Raw genomic sequence first — 13,181 nt, 5'->3', positions numbered from 1 at the left:
AAAAAAAAGAGAAAAAAAAAAGAGAAAGTTCAAAAGAATATTGGAAAGAACAGCTGAAATGGAATATATTCATAAACTCCCATCTAATAGCAGAGACATGAACTGAGATAAGGTTTTTTTTGGCACATCTTGTTTCAACAGAACTGACTTTTGGGTAAGCAGAATACATTGTTTTGACATCTCAAGACTAAAGGCCAATTCTTTGAAGGTTTATGGTCAGTGTCACAAACTGCATGTTTCTGTATCCCATTAGGGATCTTATCCCAGCAACTATGTAAGTGCTTAAGCACCTGTGGTATTACCACTCTACTTTGTGATTAGATTCCTTCCTTTCCTTTCCTCCTAAGATTTTGGTTTCCTTTAGTGCTACTGCTAGCTGCCTAGTTGTGTGAGACAAAATAAATTATGTACCAGTCATACTTTCATGACCTGTCACTATCTCCAAATATAGTTTGATATTTTCTTAGAACAAATAGATAAGCTAAAAAACTAACTTTCTCATTTTTACTGATACTACTGACAAAGAGCATTCAAATTTTCAACAGCAGGCTATGCAATCTGGCTTTAAATGTCTTGTGTTAACATACTTTCTTAATATCATCTTCAGAAGCTTTTTTGAATTCATTTTCAAAAGGACTTGCTAGCTCATTGAATAAACCCACTTCTTCACAATTCTTCAGGAATCGAGTTGGCGTTGGGGTCTGATCTAAGATTAAAAGAGAAATATATGGTTTTCCTTTCGTCTTAGATACACATTTGTTCTTATATATGATTGCAATTCAATGCCAATATTATTAGCATCTCAAGAATTTTCAGATGCAGTTGATCCTAAGAAAGAGCACAAGATTAAAGCAGAACAAGTAAAATCAATGGGGCTTAAATTAGTTATAACTGATAAATTCAATTCATTTCAATGGGTTTACTCTAGGTGAAAATAACACTAATCCAGTCTTTTTTAATCAAATGAAAAGCTTTATTTTTTGCAAAAAAATATTTGCAGTACAAACATAACAACTTTATGAACAGAAGGTATAAACTAGAGAGACCTAAATCCATATTAATATTAAATGATGTACAACAACTGAATTACTGGGACTTACGTTAGTACTGATTCAAAAGTTTCCATTAATTCAGTGGGTTTATTAGATGGGATTAAAATCTGGATTTAAAACCTGGTGTCTGTTTGTCCATCTGATTTGTTAGGTATCAGAGGAAGCAGCATGAGACTATACTGAAAACAGTAGACAAAGATGCCATATAACTATAGGAGACGCTTGCTCATGTGTATATGGGTAAATCTAAAAACACTTTAAAATAGCTTACAATTCCATTTTCAAAATGTTCTCTTAGGTCCAAAACACACTGCAGAAATAATCCAGTTTGAGACCGCATGAACTGCCCTGGCTCAGTGCTAGGGATTCCTGGGAATTGTAGTATGTTGTGGCCCCAGATGGATCAATGATGGAACATTAGTGATAATTCACTATTTGTAGTCTGAAATTCATCAATGAGGGGAAAAGGCATTTAGGAAATCATGACATTCCTTGTATCAGGTGGAATCAAAAATTAAAAGCATGTGCTTTTAGGTGAATAAAGAAAGGCACATGTTACTTTTAACAACTGCTGAATATTACAAGGAAATGTATTTCTGCTTTGAAAGCTGTTGCCTACTTCTTCCATAATTATTTAGGCAATTACATTTTAAAACTGTCTGTACATGACCAACAATACATTTAGTTTTACTATATCCAATAGAACACACTGGTATGAAATACAATTAAGTAGAGAAAGACAGTCAACTGGCTACAAATACCTTTTGACCACATAGGGAATATACTCATTGGCCTGTTCCAGACTGCCAAAATAAAGCTGCTTCGGGTCTCTTTGGAGGTATGCTGTTTAAATGATGCATGGGTCCTAAGAGTCCGGAGGTCGCGCCAAAGCTACACTCCATTCCTAAGCACTGGAGTGCAGCTTTGGTGCAGCTTCCGGATTCTTATGATGCACGCATCATTTAAACAGCATACCTCCAAAGAGACCCGAAGCAGCTTTATTTTGGCAGTCTGGAACAGGCCATTGAGTGCTGGCTTTTATGAAAATGCACTCCAGAGGAATACGATCACAATTCTCATTATTTAATGGGACTTTCCCATTCTATTCTGCTGCAGTGCAGCCTCCCCCCCCCACCAATTTAAAAAATCTGACCCTGAAGATCAATTAACTCTTCCAGAGAGGATGAGCAAATGGAAAGGGGGGGGATTGGTAGGATTTAGGTGGAGCTACCCTTTGAAGCTTACACAATTTTTGGATGAAAGTGATTGCTAAACTGGGGTTTATTTGTTAATAATTAATTTTTAAAATGAAAAATAACAAAGAATATACATATTTGACTGGTAAATGCTTTAAAAGCATGCTACTCCTCTAGATCAGTGCTACTCAAAGTGGTTGGCTGTAGACTGGAAATGGTCAGTGAACCACTGAGCACAAAAATGGTGATAGTCCTCGGCACACTGCCAAAAATATTCTGCTGGTCTGCTACATCAGATACCTTAGGAAGCACTGCCCCAGAGCCCTCTAGATTTTGCAACAATGGCTCCAACAATCCCCAACTAGCCCAGTCAATGGTCAGAGAATAGAAGAGATATTTTCCGAAACATCTGGAGGGGACCAGGTTGCTGTGCTCTAGAGAAAACAGGGAATATTGCCTGTCTGACTTATTTTCTTTTTTAATGTAAATATATATATTTCAAGCATAATAAGACAACTTATTTCCTCTGCTGGTACCTGCAAGGAGGCTTTTAAAGGTAAGTCTAAGAATAAAAGATCACGGTAAAGGAAGATGGTACATGTTCCTTGATCAATTACTTTGAGACCAAGAATATTTGTAGTTATAACTACCTTTATTAAAAGAAGCAAAAGAACTAAATTTTTTTACCCACAATCATTTATTTTTTATTTCTAGGTTTTATATCCAGCCATTCTCCACAATGGGATTCAAGGCAGGCACACGGCAGTGATTTTAAAAGAACTGTAAGTGTAAGTGTGTTCTAGGATCTATACCTGCTCTATCAGGCATAACTTGCTACAACAGCCTTTAGGAAACTCAGTTTAACTGGACAGCTATTTATTATCTATTATCCAAATCCTATGTAGACTGAAGATTATTTCTGTAAGAATGACTTGAGCAACAAGCAAAGGACACTACATTTTCTAAATGCATTTTATTAGTACAGTAATCCTATGATATTGTTCCTGATGAGCCTACAGAATTTAAATCATATACAGAAAATACACAAAATATGTGCACATTCCAAACGAAAGATGGATTAATAAAAATATATACTAACCAGCTACAATGACACTGTCATTACGAGCTGGACCAAATTTCAGTGTCATCTCATGTTTATGTTTATGGACAGCCAAATGATCCTCGTTGGTAAAACGCTGTGGCAAAAAGTTTCAAAATATAGTTATAAAATTTGAATTTTGACTAAAGCAATAACAACACGGAGAATCATTTTCACAATGAATTAAAATCCATTAGTAGGAGGTTAACAGATTTTTTTTTAAAAATGAAGTTGTTGGGGATACAGTAGAATAATACTTTTAACAATCATTGGCCCAAAAGATCTTTTAAAAAATTTCAGAATGTTCTCAGCATTTAAGCAGCAGCACTATACAAGTTAAGAGGCTCTCACAGACTATAAACAAAGTTTCAATCCATCCCAAACCTTTTTGATGAGCACCTGCACAGCAGTTTCAGGATTGTAATTACTCTAAGAAGTAGCTGTAACAAATACAACAGCTTCAGAATCAGATTTCCCCGTTTATAAAGTGACTCGTTTTAATTGCTCAGCCTTATTAATTAGGGAAAAGCAAGAAGAAGCTGCCAACTCCTTCCTGCACATGGAAATACACAAAAATCACCACAAGGTGTTTTTTTTAGGTGCAACATTTGAAAAGCAAACTTCATATACATTCAGGTTCACAGAGCCATGCATGTGCACATCCATCTGGATGATGATGATGATTCTTAGCCCCAGCAGTAATGTCGTACTGGTATTTTATTTCTTAGACTATAAAACTGGAATTGCTCGAAAATTGAGAACATCTTCCAGACAAACAGTTGATCTTATAATGAACACTTTAAAAGAAGTAGAACATTCTTTAAACAATATTTACTCTGATACATCTGTATTTTAAAAATCTATTATTCTCATACTGGTGAGTAGTTTATTACAGTGGTTATAGAGAAGGTGAAGTAAGATGCAACATCAAGCTAACTGGTGTTAAAATATCACTTATTAGTAAAATCTGTAAAAGAAAAGGCTTTTAACTAGTGGGTGGCATAGATTGATTAAGATTCCATCAGTTAAACTTGAGTGTTGGTGAAGCTCAATCCTGCAAGTCCTGCCTCTTTGCATGATTTTTGCAAATCGGGTTCGATGCTATCACTGGCTTCCATTATTCTTACAAGAAAGTTATCTTTTTGGCCATAGATCTGTCAGCAAAGGGCTTATTAACAGTCTGGGTAATCCTGTGGCCTTCTAGATGCTGTTGGATTGATTCCCATCATTCCTCAAGTTAATACGAGTTCTAGTGTCACATCTGCAAGCCCCATGTTTTCCAACTTAATGTAGATCCTAGATTAATATCTACACTGGCTACCACTGGCTCAACTGCTCTAACCTTACATAGGCCTGTTACAGACAGCCAAAATAAGCTTTGAGTCACAGTGGAGGTATGGTGTTTCAATGATGCATGCGTCCTAAGAGTCTAGAGCCACACCAAAGCCACACTGCCAGTCCTTAGGGCTGGAGCATGGCTTTGATGCGACTTCTGGACTCTTAGGACGCATGCATCATTGAAACACCATACCTCCACTGTGACTTGAAGCAGCTTTATTTTGGCTGTCTGTAGCAGGCCATAGTCTCATATCAAACAATTTTCTGTTTAGATACAGACTTCTCAGATTTTTTTGAGGGCCACTGACAACTCTGGGTGGCATCTTACAATATCTGTTGCATTGGCTTCCAAATGATTTGTGTTAGTTTCCTTCTAATAATAACAATAATAATACAATTTATTTATATACCGCCTCTCTGTGCAACACAACCAGGGTGGCTTACACATTAAAACAATACAGTCCCATCCCCGTATCCCACCCCCCCTTAAAATACAATTAAACAATTCATAATTTAAAACATACCATAAAATAATAGCCAAATCAAACAGTGGCTGTAGAAGAATTCAGGGGTATAACAGGTTCAGATTTTTGGTGGCCAGTTATCTATTCAGGAAATCCTAACGGAAAAGATCTGTCTTAACAGCTTTTTTAGAGCTGTTTAAGATGGTAATGTGACAGATCTCTTCTGGCAGATCGTTCCATAATCTGGAAGCAGTTGCCGAAAAGGTCTTTTGGGCGGTTGCAGACAATCAAGTTTTCACAGGCTGCAATAAATTCCTCCCAGAGGACCTGAGTGTGCAGAGTGGATTATATGGGAGGAGGCGGTCCCAAATATAGGTTGGACCCAAGCCAGTTAGGGCTTTAAATATGATAACCAACACCTTGTACTGCGCCTGGAAACTAATGGGCAGCCAGTGGAGTGATCTGAAAATCGATGTTATGTGATCTCTTCTGGTTGTATCTGGCACTGTACAGACCAGCACTTTGCGCTGGCCTGCATACATACTAGGGTTGCCTCGGGGCATCCTTTCCAGATGCCCCACAACCCTAGTATGCTGTAATGGCGGCACCCTTTGTAGATGAGAGCCCGCCATTACGACATCACATCCGTGTCGCCTCCAAATGGGCCTTGGTGCTGCTGAAGGGTGCCTGTGGCACCCTTTCAGCGGCACTGGAAGGAGTTCTGAAATGGAGCTCCTTCCTTTGCTGTGCCAGTGACACAAAGGAGAAAGGGGTCGAGTGGCCCCTTTCTCTTGTTCCCCGCTGCTGTCGGGGTGTCCTTGGGGCATGAAGCTCCAAGGACACCCCTTTCCAGGCCATGGGGAAGCAGCCTTTTGCGGCGGATCGGGGCCTTAGGGCTGCCACTGTGGCAGCTGAGGCCCCGATCCGTCAGGGAAAGGGGTGGGTGCAGTCTGTACACCGCCTCTGAGACCAGCCTGGCTGCCATGTTCTGAACTAGATGAAGTTTCCAAACTAAGCACAAGGGTAGCCCCATGTAGAGTGCATTGCAGAAATAGAGGCAAGAGGTTACCAGCGTATGCACCGCAGTTTCTAGGTCCCTAACTTTTTCGACATCTGTCAAAAAATATTTTTTTCTCATAAAGTTAGATTCTTTAAGTCAGGGCTGCCAAAAATCTGGCCCTCAGATATTTTGGAATGAATCTGCAGTCAGCACAACCAAATGAAGGAAGAAATGGGGTGATGTAGACCAAAACATCTTGAGGGCAAAAGATGCGCAACTTTCAACCCATTTCTTATATCAACTTCCCTTACTTTTGTATTTCTAGTATTTTTAGTGCATTGAATAACTCAGCAACAATCTTGGTTTACCTAAATTATTATTAGAGCAGCATAAAAACCAGAAATGCAACAAGAAACAGTCATAAGAAATAAGCAATTGTTCTTAAATGACCTCAGGAATTACAGAAAATGTTCACACAGAGAACAAAGAAATTCAACAAGTCTAAAAGCTCAAGAAATTTCTTTCCAAATTTAGGGCCAAACCAGACCAACCCAAAGGGGCAGCGTGATGGCGCCCCTGAAAGAGCTAGGTGAGCACCATGGTAACCGAATGCTGTGGTCACACTCTAGCTTTTTCTGGTGTAAAAAGAGATGACAAAATGCCACTCCTTTTTGCTCTGGAAAAAGTGTGGGTTTTCGGCGCTTGTGCGGCATATGAACACCACACCACTGGCGCACCGCAATGCTGCCTGCCATCTGAGCGGCATGATGCCAGCTTTGGGGCATCCTTGGGGCATGAGTCATCCATATGCCATGCTCCCATGCCACTGGAAAGCCGGTGTATTGTGCCGTTCTGTACTGGCCCTTAGACAAATTAGATTTACCACTGAAAAAGATTATATCAAAACTAACTTCATTATTACAGCAGACATTCCATTACAAAAATGATACAAATCCTGCACTATCTGCTAGAGGAAGAATGTGTGTGTATGTTTTGACACAAAAGGGGTAAGAATACAGGAAAAAAGAAGCCCAGCTGTTACAAATGAAGATTCAGCTAGCAATACACTAAAATAGCTTTTAAATTAATGAAAGCTCAAGGTATCACTTTGCAACCACTGTATTATTTATCATAATAAAAATAATGGGCATTGAATTAGTTTTTCCAGAATCAAAACATAAAACATTTCTGTATGGAACCAACATATATATTAATGGATATATATTAATATATATTAATTGTCATAAAACATTTGAGCTCTAGTCATAAAATGAACTAGGGTATTCTTCTCCTTTCTCTCCTGCTGCAGCTTTGCACAGTTGTTCGTAAGGGTTTCCCCATCCATCTGGAGTAGGATTTTAGAGTGAACTGAGGAATCGGGGGGGGGGGGGGGGGGAGCAGGGGAGGGTGTATGTATTTGGTTCTGGCACAAGCCAAGAGATCCAGAAAGAGTTCATCATTAGCACCTGTCAATTAACAGATGTTAGCTAGTCTCAGAAGGGATACAGACCGCCCAAAAAGGCACCTGGATTTCTGCCGGAGAAAAGCCTCAGCCGCCAAACCGCAAGGCTTCCCACCAGTGGGAAAAGAACCCGCAAAAAGCGGGTTCTTTTTGCGATGCGCTTGCGACGCCCAAGTGAGCAAATGGCACACTTATGATGTCACAAGCACAACGTGCGGACACTATGCGTCCATCATGTCGTAATGGTGGTGCCCGTGTAGACAGGGCGCCGCCATTTTGATGCCACCAGTACACACTAGGGTTAGGAAGGGTGTGCATGGTGCGCGCTCCCTAACCCTAGTGACACCGCCACCACACCACATTTTGCCCGTCTGTACCGGGCCTCAGCTGCTTTTCCTGATGCACCAAAGCTTCCGCACATGGATTACCACATACTCATGTATAAGTCGAGGGCAGGTTTAGGGGCCAAACTTATGGATTTTGGTATGACCTGTGGATAGGGTGAGTATAAAACCTAAGGACATGTAAAGGATGATCCAAAGGAAAACAATGACAAAGAACTTACAAAATCCCAGCAGGCAGAACTATTTGTGCTCACACTGAAGGCTGGATGGAGAGGGGTGTCAGTGCTTCTTGCCTTCCAACAGGGGATAGTTTCTCTTTTTATGAGTTAAAGTACAGTATTTACGTTGACCTGTGGATAAGTCGACTCATTTTTTTTGTCAATTCTTTTACTAAAATTTCTAGACTTATACCTGAGTATATACAGTACAACTCGAATCATAGAATCATAGAGTTGGAAGAGACCGCAAGGGCCATCCAGTCCAAACCCCTGCCATGCAGGAACTCTCAATCAAAGAACCACCAAAAAATAGTGCTAATTGGTTAAGAGCTGTTCGGTTTCAAGGTACAATCACTGCTGGGTGGGGCTTTGCTTGCTATTCAGCGTATCAGTATTTACAAGTGTTACTCAGTTAGAGGCTAAGAGGATGGAATCTTCTGCTACTGGCCTCATTCTTCAACGAGCAATTTTGGCTGTCAAAGGGAACGATGCCCTTTAGTGTGTGCATGGCAGTATTAGGAAAATCATCTCTTACTTTAAATGGTTCTCAGGATTTAAACTAAAATGTACGCTACATCTTGGGTTAAAACCATTTTTTAATCTACTGAATGACATTAATACATAGAATATATATTACCTGTCCACATCCAGGGGCAGTACATAAAAAGGGTTTGTCATCACTCATATTCCACAGGTCCTTGTATTACCTACATGAGAATAGCAAACATAGAAAATTAGTCAGAACAATTTGTTGCAAGTTAAAAGAACTAACATCCTAACAAACCTCCAAAGATATATTCCCAGTATAGAAATAGAATCCTTTAATATGACCAAGCTTCATAAGGGGAAGTATTTCAATTAACATATAAACATTCCAAACTCACATGAAGAAGCAAAGAAAATCAAGAAGTTAGAGCATTTGTGTTTGTCAAAGTGGAAACTGGATCTCACATTTGCCTATGCATATCCAGCTAGGAAACATTTCTATAAAATACAGAAACTGTTTTATTAATATAACAGAATAAAAACATATTGGAATAGCTATACCTGGCAGGTTTCACATGTAACCCAACAATCATGAGGTGAGCAACTTATTATAGACTTATTTTCATGACAATGGTTCTGCAAATTAAGGAGGTGAAAGTTATCACTTTCCTATCCTATTATCACTTTCCTATCCTATCTGAAATGGTTGGAGTGGATTAAAACACTTCTTCACCCATTTTATCTTTGCAACAATATTCTGAAGGGATAGCTCACAAAACATAATTTTGCATATACATGTACACCTGACAGTTTCTGGCACCTGCTGAACAAACCTAATAGATGAAACCAGATTACTGCGTATACAGAAATTAATAAATCCCACAACCATAAATGTACTTTCATCAGCAATTATAATCAATGGATTTACAGCTATCTATCGACATTAGATGCAACATTATTCACACATATACTTGGAGATAATCAAACGTGCATGGGAGTGGGGTGGGGTGGGGATATCTTGATCTATCCTCAGAGATAGTGCCTGCTCGGGGAACATACTCATTGGAAAAAAACCCAACAACTAGCCATCCTCATTTCTTATGACACACCAACATTATTCATTTTGCTCATAAGAAATAAAGTAATTGTCCTATTTGTCCTTGTAGCTAAGTTATGCAAAGAAATTACTTATATATGATCCATAACTAATATGACATCTTTGAAAGAAATGATTCTCAATAAAAAAGCAGTATCATAACCTTCTTCTGCAGACTGTTACAGGGATAGTTTAAAGCTGTTCTTTACAGAAGAACCTCAAAAAAGAAAATACATTTAGCAGCATTTTCAAATCTGTTCTGTTCACTGCAAGGACTGGGAAGCTTAATGTTAAGAGCAAAAGGGTCAAAGCAGCCAGGACAGTTAAGCTGCCTAATCATAACGCTTATCCCCTTATAGTTCGTCTCTAACATCACTTTTCACTCTTAGTTTTCACTCATTAGAATGGAGTCTTGCTGGCAGAAAAGTGTCTGGGGAGATGGGCTGGACAAAGACTAATTACAATTAACCAGGGATTTCTTGCATAGGTGTTTACATAGACATCTAATATGTCTACACAATGTTAATATGCATTGCCATTCACACTGGCAACACTTTTTTGCCTACATAACTGGTATGAGTCAGTGACACATCTGTCATATAATGTAACATCACTGTAGATGAATGCTGTGATCTTTAAAGATCAGGAAAAAGATAATTCTTGACAAGGTAGTGTTCTACACCTAGGAGGCTTTTTGTACAGAGGCCCATTATAACTGGCAAAATATCACTTACAGTCTGAACCAGCACTACTCTAAAGTGGTGGCCCACAAACCTGTGCCAGTCCATGAGCCATTGGCTGCTGGTCCACAGCAAGTGTCCAGGAATCTATATGAATAGGATTGTAATATGACACAAGTATAATGCCAGTCCCTGCAGACTGAGTGGGGAAACTATTTGTCTACTTCATCAGATAAACTGAGAAGTACTGCTGTATAGGAATATGGCCGGGCAGAGTTGATGCGGAGAAACAGAGACATGGAGGGGATTCCCCTCACCATCTGCTCCTGTGGATCCAATGCTGCTGTAAAGCTGTTTGCAGAAGTCACCTGTGCTTCCACTGTGAAAAGGGGAGCACGTTTGGAGGAGAAGGAGAGTCATCAGCAAAACTGAGACCTTTCTCCCATTCTGGGAGCCCTTGCCATATTAAATCTTTCTTCATGCTTCCAAGGCAGCAAGAGAAATGAGAGAAGGAAAAGGACTGTAGCAGCTGTAGCAAAGATGATGATGATGATGATGACGATGATAATAATAATAATAATAATAATAATAGTTTATTTGTATCCCGTTTTTCCTTTCCAGATCAAAGCGGGTTACAGCAGCACGACAGTGCACAAAACATCCCAAACAGCATACACATGTAAAAGACGTGAGCGGTACAATCAAACAAATTAAAAACAGCTAAAAAACTACCGATTAAAACCATAACACTAGCTAGCAAGAGTGCAGGTGCATCAATACATCCGATACATCGGGGGGAGAGCGGATGTTACATTGTCTGGGGGAAAGCCTGTTTGAAGAGGAAGGTTTTTAACCTCTTCCTGAATATGTCGAGGGAGGTAGCCGAGCAGAGCTCATCGGGAAGAGAGTTCCAGAGCTGCGGGGCGGAGCTGGAAAATGCCCTTTGTGCAGACACAGAATGTTTCATATTTGGAACTCTTAACAGTTGCTTCCCACGGGGCGGATTATATGGGGAGAGGCGGTCCTCCAAGTACCCTGGGCCCAAGCCATTTAGGGCTTTATAGGTGATAACCAACACCTTGTATTGCGCCTGGAAGCGAATGATGCAGAACAGCAAACACATCCTATTGGAGTGATAGGAAGAACAAGACTGGCCTTCTAGGGTAATCCAAATTACAGGATATAGTCTACTGGGAATGAACAGGTATACCTCAGGGTTTTTAAAGGAGCCCAGTCTAGCCCATCCCTTTTCTTCCTTTCCATCTATCTAACTGAAAAGTTTCTTCCCTCCCCCACAAGCACTGGCAGTGGGAAGATGATGAAGGAGGGTTAGAGAAAGACCCACTTTCAGTGATGGATTGAAACAGAAAGTCTACAGTAAGCAATGCAGTAAAGTTTACAAAAGGACCGAGGAAAGAATGGGATTCTACTCCAGATGATCCTCCTGTGGCTTTTTCTGCTTATATACAACAAGAAAGGTAAACAAGTGCCTTCAGAACCACTCACCAAACATGTATGAAGAACAAAACAGAAAGAAAAGGGAAAAGCAGATCAGTCTGCCTCACCAGCTACCCTGGCATATTGAAAAAGCACAGATTTATAAGTTTTGCCAACAAAATTGAAATCTTAAGAAAAACAGAGGTTGTTGAAAGAAAAAGAAAAAAATATCTCTGGATGCGTTTTGGAAGAAGCTTACAAATTGTTTCTAAATGAATCAAAATGTTTTTGGTTACTTATGCAAGGCTCTTCTGACCTAGCTGTTTCATTCCATACATATACATCGTTACAGTACACCTGCGCTATACATTGCTTTCAACTTATGCTGAAGCTGCGCTGTAATAAAAAGAATGGTGTTTGCGCTTGTGGTGTGCTGCACCATGCACACAAACCCCATTGTTTTCAATGGGGCTCGAACACACGTGGATTTTGGCTTATGCGAGGGAGTCCGGAATGGATCCCCTGCGTAAGGGAAGGGCCCACTGTATTTAAGTTTAATGAAACATGTTGACCTGCTCTTCTTCGTCAAGGTGTAGGAACTATCCCAATCTTTCCATTTTATTTCTACCTCTGCTGCCAAAGTTTCTGTACAGCAATGGGTTTTATATTGCCATTGTTATATTTTTAGAAGTATACTTCACTGTCAGAAATGTGTACAGACATAATCTAGAAGCAGTTTAGTGCCCTCCCTCCATAACTGTAATCTTTCGGCCGTTGAGGGAGAGAGCAGGCCGGCCCAGCGTCATCAGGGGCTGGCCTGAAGACTGAGCACCCTCCCTCCATAACTGTCATCTTTCGGCCGTTGAGGGAGAGAGCAGGCCGGCCCAGCGTCATCAGAGGCTGGCCTGAAGACAGAGTGCCCTCCCTCCATAACTGTCATCTTTCGGCCATTGAGGGAGAGAGCAGGCCGGCCCAGCGTCATCAGGGGCTGGCCTGAAGACTGAGCACCCTCCCTCCATAACTGTCATCTTTCGGCCGTTGAGGGAGAGAACAGGCCGGCCCAGCGTCATCAGGGGCTGGCCTGAAGATACAGTGTATCTTAATTGTAGATTTTTCTTGTACTGTTATATAATTTTCTTGTACACCACTATGATCTATTTGGAATAGCGGTTTATAAATAAAACATATTATTATTATTATTATTATTATTATTATTATTATTATTACATATAATCCTAAAGCATTGAGGGTGGGTAAGATCCATGGCAAAGGAGCAAGCCAGCGAGAAGAGAGAAATGGAAGATTTATC

At 40.1% G+C, this 13,181-nt stretch overlaps 1 protein-coding gene across 4 annotated transcripts in view; it reads right to left on the bottom strand.

The window, feature by feature from the left end:
- The window catches only part of ATF2 (activating transcription factor 2), a 48,415-nt gene that overhangs the window by 27,745 nt on the left and 7,489 nt on the right, over positions 1 to 13,181 (bottom strand). For 2 of the 4 annotated variants that reach the window (XM_042470582.1, XM_042470555.1), the window contains exons 2-4: positions 8,811 to 8,880; positions 3,348 to 3,444; positions 588 to 706 (exon numbers count right to left, since the gene is read on the bottom strand). In XM_042470582.1, coding sequence (XP_042326516.1) covers positions 588 to 706; positions 3,348 to 3,444; positions 8,811 to 8,858 — 264 coding nt within the window. In that variant the 5' untranslated portion in view covers positions 8,859 to 8,880. Of the gene's footprint in view, positions 1 to 587; positions 707 to 1,323; positions 1,495 to 3,347; positions 3,445 to 8,810; positions 8,881 to 13,181 lie in introns of those variants that run through there. The other 2 variants (XM_042470572.1, XM_042470564.1) reach the window with 2 other exon arrangements.

Source organism: Sceloporus undulatus, chromosome 1 (genome assembly GCF_019175285.1).
Source record: "Sceloporus undulatus isolate JIND9_A2432 ecotype Alabama chromosome 1, SceUnd_v1.1, whole genome shotgun sequence".
NCBI lineage: Eukaryota > Metazoa > Chordata > Lepidosauria > Squamata > Phrynosomatidae > Sceloporus > Sceloporus undulatus.
This window is presented reverse-complemented; position numbering and strand designations above follow the sequence as displayed.